Source organism: Triticum aestivum, chromosome 6A, assembly GCF_018294505.1.
Source record: "Triticum aestivum cultivar Chinese Spring chromosome 6A, IWGSC CS RefSeq v2.1, whole genome shotgun sequence".
NCBI lineage: Eukaryota > Viridiplantae > Streptophyta > Magnoliopsida > Poales > Poaceae > Triticum > Triticum aestivum.
The window spans coordinates 30,497,860-30,506,445 of NC_057809.1; the positions used below are offsets into that span (position 1 = coordinate 30,497,860).

Below are 8,586 nucleotides of genomic sequence, written 5' to 3' on the forward strand. Positions count from 1 at the left end.
TTAAGAAATTCAAAAAATTAAGAATTATTTTTTGCGACAAGTGCTTGCAAATTTTCATTCCAAAATAACATTCATGAAAGTCATTGTAAAAAAACAAAATCAACACTTCAAAAATACTATTTGTGGTGAGGTTTATGTTTTTTTGCCATGACTTTCACAAATGTTATTTCGGGATGAAAACTTGCAAGCACCAAGGTCATTTGTCAAAGTTTGCACCGAAGAAGTATCTCCTGAAGTTGCCACAGACGATTATTATGTTCAGTGGTTTGATATGACAACTCTGCTGAAGTTGCTCCTATATGATATACTCCCTCTGTAAAAAAAAATAAGAGCTTTTAGATTACTACTTTAATGATTAAATGCTCTTATATTTCTTTAAAGAGGGAGTACATACATACATATGAACGGCCGTTTTGTTTATATAAATGTCGTACATACAAGTGGGTGAAGAAGTTTGAAGAGGTCTACTTCCAAAGCAGCAGCCAGCCTGACCGCGCGCTCCCACCGAAGGACGGCGCTGGAGCAGAAGCTCGTGAAGAAAACGTTCAAGCTGATCGATGCTCCAGGGAGGGAACCTGGCTGACTGATGCCTCCATCGTGGGTGACGCGCCATGCATGTTGCATGAGATAAGGCTGACCAGATCAGCTCCACAAGAACAGCTAAGCTATAACGATATTGTCCAACACGCGATCCCTTTTCATCTAACTTCACTGACGGCTTCATCGTTGTCGCCCCCGGCAGCTTTGATCCGGGCCATCTGAGAGGTTAGCAGATGATGCACCCGTTGCTTCAGCTGGGGAAGAAAAAGGAGACATATACAATCGCACATTAGCCCAGACACGGTCATGATTTTCACAGTCGCATAAAGAGGCGCATAACCGCCCGCACAATAAGACGATTCACAACTATAGTCATGAGGCAGCCATGAGTTTTGCTGACCTCTTGTGTTCCGGTTTGGCTCTGCACGGACACCCGGATGGCGTCTTCCGGTCCAAACTCTCTGTATCTCCTTAATTCATCATCGACGCCATCATCAGCGGCATCGTCGAACCTGGAGGGCGTGGCCCTGTCCAGAAGATCACATTTGGACACGACGTCGATCCAAAGACGGTCGCCAAACCGCTCCTTTATATGCTTGTACGTGATGTACTGCAAAGGAGGAAGAAGTTGTGTTTAGTACAACCAATCAAGTGGGAGAATGCAAAACCAATGGGCTGACCGGCTGACTGCGTCATCTGTTTGGTATTGGGAGGCTAGAACCTATAAGTGACAAAGAAAATAAAAATGGAGAGGTAAATAAAAGATGCACCTGATCAGCCACCTTAGTCCCACAGTCTTCAGATAGATCATGGACATACAGAACAGCAATTGGCATGTAAGAAAGGACAGCCAGTGTCAATCTCTCTATGTTATTCCGGTCATCTGTCAACCACAAAATTCGGAATAGATCAAAAGGGATGTGATAAAGGAAATGCCAGAATAATACAGGTGCACAGAACATGGAATTTTTGTTAAAGTACAGAGCGGAGAACATATAAGCACCCAGGATATAGACGTTTGGAAAAAAATTACTAATTCAATATGAACTAAAAAAATTCTGAAAATATTTTTGAAATAAACTTGACGATCCATTGTAATCGTAAAAAAATCCACGAAAGAAAAACCCCCGTTGCCTTCAGGGCAAATAAACTTGACTTTTTCTTTAAAAAAATCCCATATCGGGTGTATATACACACGTGAACCAAAGGGCATTTCCCAACCAAGAAAGGCTTATATAGTGTTGGCAAATGTCACTGTTACTTACTGGAGAACATTTTGTTATGGATGTACATTCTACGGGAAAACTGCTGCAAACTTTATGTAAAAAGGGAATCACATATTCAGCATTGGGGGGGGGGGGGGGGGGGGGGATCACATTGTATTCACATCATATTCAATAAGGGAAGTCTGACTGACCATCATGTCTTGTGAGAAGCCCTGGAGTGTCAGTAACCTACAAATATTTTGGTTGTTCAGTGGCGTCAGGTCTTAGATGAGAAGGAGGAAATAAGCATTTTGTCTGAAGAGTAGAGAAAATAGAAATGCATATGTTTGAACCTGAAAACGTTCATGATTGGATACTATATGACCCATTAGAATCCCTCTTGTTGTGAAAGGGTAGCTGCAGACCTGCAGAAAGGTGAGGTAGAATAAGAAAACAGAAACACAAAATTATAGAAATAAAGAAAGGAGAGTAGAATGAGGCTACAAGGTACACACTCAGTTAGGCTAAGGCCAGACAAAGAACTTGTCAACATGGCTTAAAAGTAAATTAAAACATTTGTGCTTTGATGTTAATCAAAAACAAGAAGCCTTAGTGCTATACAATGGAGGAACTATTAGAAAAAGCAGCATTAATACTGAAAAAGACAAGAGTACTAAGAATTGCCATCTTCAAAGAATTGTAAATGAGCACAGTTGTTTAGAATCTTAATTACTACTCCCTCCATCCCATAATATAAGAGCATTTTTGACACTACACTAGTGTAAAAAACGCTCTTATATTATGGGACGGAGGGAGTAACCAGTAATACATGAATTATCAGGAAGCTATGTCTACCGCCAAACTACACTACAGATAAATTAAGCAATAAGCATTATTCACTGCTTAGGGATATGCTCACCTCTGGTTTTCCAGTGGATAATATTCGAACTAATGATGACTTCCCCACATTGGGTGATCCAACAAGACAAAGTGTCGGTATATGTGGATCAACAACTGGCATAGAACGCAAAGCCTGTAATAGTTTACTGATCAGTCAGTGCTAATAACATAATAAGTGAAATAGAAATCTTAGAAGCCTAAATAAGTGTGAAAAAATAAATTATGAGACACCATAATAATTTTCTTGGTTTTTCGCCCACAACAATCCCCAATGACAAAGTAAGGAATATTACCTTTGCAACGTTTATTAAATCCTCAATTGCATTTTGACCACGCTGGAAAACTTCCTCAAGTTCCTTCCGGCCCTAAAAAAATATTAGATGCAACCAAAGAACTCATCAAGCAGAGAAAGAAGTGTAAATAAACTGATTATACATTTGAACAAAAAACAAAAGATAGTTGGGTCTAGGAAGACACTTATTTATATGTGCTTAAACTTGAACAAACCTCAGTGAGTCGCTCCTCTGCTTCACGCTTCGTCAAAGACTGTCAATATCAAATGTAGATCGTGAATCAAATTTACAAAATTTATGCTACTATTTTGTTGAAAGAGAAGAAGCTCGCAACAGTTAGGGTTTGGCTATCTAGGCTTAGTAAGTGAACAACAATGAATAGCATACTAAAAGGCTGTTGAATTGTCCTCGTTCCCATAGTGGACGACCAAAGTACCTTACCGAGCATGTCGGTGCATATACGGTGTGATCATTTTCCCTACATTATGTGCTCATTGTAATCATTTCCTATCAGAATGCCAATCTAACTTTGAAACATAAATGACTTTATGTGTCATCAATGGTTATAGTTACTAGTTCCAAATGTGTTTGTAAGACACTTGTCAAATGCTTAGTAAAAACAATACATGAATAGTTGCAATGGTACAATATTGATACAGGTGGGAATGAAGTTAACAGAGCATATGGGTGTGACCAGTTTGGAGGCAGATGGTCTGATTCTGTCCTTTTTGTAATGTTCGTGTCACATTGAATTTCTATTCACTCTTTTACCCTATTGCATTTGTTCTTTAGGCTGTTGTACTTGGATACTTCATTATGTGATTACTGAATTTTGGTGGTGCTTTTTCTCAACATGCCGTTTCCTTTTCTTTGAGTTATTAAAGACAGGATAATGTTTGGTTTCAACAAATGAAGATGGGATTGCCCCACAAGGTCTGCATCTACGCTAACCTTAGCACAGACAGAAGCATGTTGCTTCCCGACAGAAGTTATCTTTTTCCTAAGAGCATCCACTCGCCCTAGTACCTGTCATAGCACTACCAATAAAATCACAATAACTCTAGAAGTAAAATGAAGAACTTTCATGACAAATACAATTGAAAGAATTAGCAACACTGCTAGTTTTGACATTTGTTCTGTAATCATTAGTCCAGTGCTTATACTCAGAACCGGGAGGGGCAACTTACATAAGAACTGTACCTTTTCATAATATCCCTCCCCAAAGGTCAACTCAATGAGAGATCTCTCATAAGGATGTAAATCTCTCCTTCTAGGGAAGTTCTCTGTATAAGTTCTCAGTGGCACCGAAAGTTCCTAAAAAACAAAACAGCTCTCAGTAACCAAGTTGAACTATTTGCATTGGCAGTGCAACAACATAGAGGACTTACCTTCATTAAGGCATCAAGTTGTTTTGCACCTTTGTTTCTTTCACGCTTGGCTATGTTTTGTATACCTACAGAATATATGGATCTTGAAACAAAATAGGTGACCCAGAACTGTATGTGAAATGTCATAGTAGCTACAAGGAAAAAAATGCTAAAATATATGTTAAATTGAAGAATACCCTTTGTGGGTGGCACATTTCTTGATTTTCTTTGTGCTGACATAAGTATATCAGTTGCAGGCATCACCATAGGTATTCTTTGAAATGCACCAACCATTTCACGCTTTTGCACAAGATCTCCCTGAATGAATATATAATAGCAAACAAAAGAAACTTATGATGCATCTGATAGTAAATATACAGTGTGCTAATGGAAGTAACTTTTGCCTAGTATATGTCTTCGTGCTGAAATTTCATATAACATTAAAAAATGCACCAAGTACATGTCAGCTCTTGAGGTGCCAAGAATTAATTAGGCCTGAAGCAGAGAAACTCAGTTTCACAGCACTTGAGGTTTATATATATATTACACTATTAACCAGCTCATTGTTATTTAGCACTGGTCAAGTATACTACAGCTGCAGCATCACGGTTCTTGTAGATTATGCAGCTTCGATATGCTTACGAACAACCCCTGTGACACCCACAAAGTAAGCCCAGCTACACTCCTATCATATAACCACTAAGCAGAGCAGAAACTCTGGCTATAAAGAAAATTCAAGTGAAAATGCAAAAAACTAGACAATACACATGAGATTATTTTTTAATACATTATACAGAGAAACAGGATCTTAAGACTTTGAGGAAGCTAAATATGAATGTAGGTGCACATACAAGAATCAGATCGGTCAGGTGAGAGAAGTTAGAGGAACAAATTGACACCAACAAAATATGGTCTCAAAATAAAAATAACACACAGGAATCTTGGCAATCAAGAATATGCTAAAATTTTGGTTCAAAATGATGACTACCAAAATGTGAAATAAAAATAAGGAAACAACAGGTAAGCACACTATACAAGTACTTTTTTCATGACAGCAATGCATGCGACAATAAATCTCTGAATATGGAACACGACAAAATTTCAAAAAGACATGCTCGGCGAAGGGTTTGAAGAAATGTACATTTGATCCATCTGTTAACTCTATATGTGGTCTGTCATCTACAGAAACACTGCATGTTGCAGAATGGACCCAACGACCCAAGTAGACTGTAGAAGCCCCTCGTTCCAAGAGTTGACAAAAAAACCTGAGTTCCAAGTACCAAAGATGAAGACATATTCAAAATAGCATAACGAAATGAATAGTTTAAAGATAAATATAGCTGCATCAACAGAGTCCATATTCTGAAAGTATATTCAGACTGGAGAAGCTTAATAGGTTATCAATCTTCATTGTCATCTAACACTTGACATACAATTACAATCTAGAATAAAACAGGAAGAGCTACTTGGATTGGATGGTTAAAGAAGATCTTTGCGGTCACATATCAATAAAAACAAGACATAAACCATTTTTTTGCCTTTGGCTCATTTCTGATGGTGTTGTTTTTCAGTCCACTGTAACTATGATTTGATTATGTGCACACACAAGCAAAGGGAATTACCACACAAAAAAACTGACAACAAAGGGTTGGAATAAAACAGAAAAATAATATTATTAGGGGGAGAACAGCATGCTATATACTCCTCCGTTCCTAAATATAAGTCTTTTTAGATATTTCAATATGGACTACATACGAAGCAAAATGAGTGAATCTACACTCTAAAATGTGTCTATATACATCTGTATGTAATTCATATTGAAATCTCTAGAAAGGCTTATATTTAGGAACGGAGGGAGTATATTAGTTATACTGTCGAATTTCAAAGATTTAGCCCAAGACCATTTCTTAAAATTCAAGACCAGGAGATTATTCTATATTTGAATTCCTGTGATATGCTTAGTGGTTGTTTCAGCATATAATTGTCAATAGTTGTAAAATTCTATATTTAGCTAATTACCATGGATAAAAAGAATAAATGATTTACAATGTCACGGCCTATCAAAATAAATATGATATGCTTAGTGGTTATTTCAGAGTAACAAAACAACAGAAAATATCACATAAATATGAATTCCAGAGGTAACACATGTAGAAGAAAAGAATGTGTGCAATAAACACAGGAAATACACAAACTAAATAGTTTGAATCGACCTAAATAGGGGGAGATTTTTTTTTTCGACCCAGGTCTGCATGTGATTTATGGAATAAGGTGCACAATTGTTTTTTTTTACTATGCAAATGCAACTATCGAATAAAACGCACAGATGTAATTTGTGAGCAGAAGTTTTGTATTCTCTCAAAAGGGGGTTCGTTAGTACATCTAAAAAACAGCGATACAGCGTGTCTACCGTATTCGATACAGATTCGTTCCCAACGTCCCGATATGTATCAATGCCAGTATGGGTGAATATAGGCAATAAAATGAATGCAGATACGTTCCCTGATACTTCCTTGATACGGTCCAGCCCAGTCAAAACTCAGTAAGGAGCATATGTTAACCCTAGCCTACCCCAATCCCTGTGTACAGACTCCAACTCCCGAACCTCTTCCTCCCTTTCATACTCAATCTTGGCAGCTCACGGCAAACCAGCGACAAGATGGTGGTGGGCTTCTCACCTCCTCCCCCTCTCAGGCTCCAGTAGCATCTCATCAATGGCAAGATGGCACTTTGATCCTTGCATCCTCCCCACCCCAGTCTCTCAGCATCCAGCAGCAGGCCAGCGGCAGCCGGCAGGTGGTGGAGTGCTCCTCTGCTCCTCCCCCTCAGGCTCCAGTACTGCCGCCGGCAAGCTTGCGGACTGCTCCAGCAGTCCTGCTGCAGTGCTCCTCATTCCTCCTCACTCCTCCCTGTCGTCCCTGACTCCCCCTAACGGCAGCAAGCAGCAGCGGCGGCGGCCGGCGGTGGTGGGTTCAGGGCTCCTGAAGCAGCTCGCCGGCAGCAACAGCACCAACGCATGATATGATTTCTGCTCTGGTGCTCCCCCTCCTCCTTCTCCCTCTCCAGTAGAGTAGCTCCCTCTGGTCCTGTAGCTCAGCCAATATTGAACCTTTTATGTTTGCTAACCTGCTGCTGATTTTTGGCTCTTGGTTATCGGCTTTAGTTGGAAATCATGAATACTCAACCAATATCAAGATTTAACAATGAAGCCTGACACGAAAACACCGTTGGCTAGTCTAGCAAAAGGGGGCTCAATTTACTGGTAATTTCGCTTTTGTATAACCTCATCTCATAGCCCAAGCAGTCATTTTTATTCCCCCAAACTACAGAAGAAGGCGCCTCCGGTCCCAAGTCGAAGTAATGGGACAGCGAAAATCCAGCTCAGGGGACACGCACGCGGACCGCTCCAGAGAGAAGGCGTGCGGAGAATCGGGGGCTGACCTATGAGCCGTGGCGGACGGGCGGGCGGAGAGTAGTGGAGAAGACGGGGGCAGGGCGCGCTTGTAGAGCATGACGGCGGCCGCCACCCCCGACGACAGCGCCGGAGAGGCTCGCGCTCCCCGCAGCGCAGGGCCGGCCGCCGCGCCGGAGGGCAGCCAGGCCATGGCTACGCACGCGCACGGCTCCCTGAGCGGGGGAATGGATTGGTGCGGCGGCTGAACGAAGAATTTTCCTTTTTTTTTTGGAGGATGAGGGGAGCCTGGACGAAGAGAGAGGAGAGAAGATGCCTGTGGGTTCTAGGTTTCCTTGGCGATAATTTGATAGTGGGCCTGGCCCAACCACGTAAACAAAAACAGCGCCCAAAAGCCTTTTATTGTGATCCTATTTGACGCCCGCAGGCGTCAAAAGGACGAGTCTTCGCTGAAGCTCGGCTCCGGACGCCCCATTTTGGGCTGCCCACGGTCGCTCAGCTCCTTCTTCTTTTTTTTCTTTTCTAATCTATTTCTGTTTCTGTTTCTATTTATTTTCTATTCCTTTTATTAGCCCTTTTTTTATTTAGCTGTTACTTATAAGTTAGCGCTGCGTTTTATCCAGCCATAGTAGCCACCTCGACTGTGTGCTGTCGGTGCATTGTAGCGTGAGGTCTTTATTTCGGCTCCACGCGCCTAGATTTATTTTTTGTGAAATTTTACATCAGACGCCTTCGAATGGGTCGGCCCATTTGTGCGCCATTCAGCGAAAGCTTAACTATTGAAGGCATGCGGGCCAATAGGAGCTCTCAGATGCAGCGACTATATCTCGCATTCAGCGACACGATAGAAACTTCGCTGGAGCATCTAC

At 41.0% G+C, this 8,586-nt stretch overlaps 1 protein-coding gene across 3 annotated transcripts; it reads right to left on the bottom strand.

The window, feature by feature from the left end:
* Positions 1-224: 224 nt before the first annotated feature.
* Positions 225-8,040, bottom strand: LOC123131815 (GTP-binding protein 4). Of its 3 annotated transcripts, none has more exons than XR_006464337.1 (15): positions 7,747-8,040; positions 5,447-5,570; positions 4,503-4,623; positions 4,327-4,391; positions 4,139-4,252; positions 3,890-3,964; positions 3,153-3,191; positions 2,939-3,010; positions 2,665-2,778; positions 2,099-2,170; positions 1,958-1,994; positions 1,311-1,423; positions 941-1,150; positions 399-794; positions 225-313 (listed from the first exon to the last, which is right to left on the bottom strand). XR_006464337.1 is itself a non-coding variant. In XM_044551497.1 (14 exons), the coding sequence occupies exons 1-14, from the start codon at positions 7,908-7,910 to the stop codon at positions 699-701; spliced, it is 1,416 nt and encodes a 471-aa protein (XP_044407432.1). In that variant the 5' UTR covers positions 7,911-8,040; the 3' UTR covers positions 225-698. The 3 variants fall into 3 exon arrangements, 1 of the variants encoding a protein (XP_044407432.1); XR_006464336.1 differs by having other exon boundaries at positions 395-794; XM_044551497.1 differs by having other exon boundaries at positions 225-794.
* Positions 8,041-8,586: the final 546 nt, after the last annotated feature.

Bases quoted from the DNA above. Each gene is read 5' to 3' on its own strand.
- LOC123131815 (XM_044551497.1), bottom strand. From the start codon at position 7,910: ATGGCCTGGCTGCCCTCCGGCGCGGCGGCCGGCCCTGCGCTGCGGGGA. The intron at 1,424-1,957 runs GTCAGTCAGACT...TGTGGTTGACAG, and splicing joins GCTTCTCACAAGACATGATG to ATGACCGGAATAACATAGAG. The intron at 795-940 runs GTCAGCAAAACT...TTTCTTCCCCAG, and splicing joins GCCAAACCGGAACACAAGAG to CTGAAGCAACGGGTGCATCA.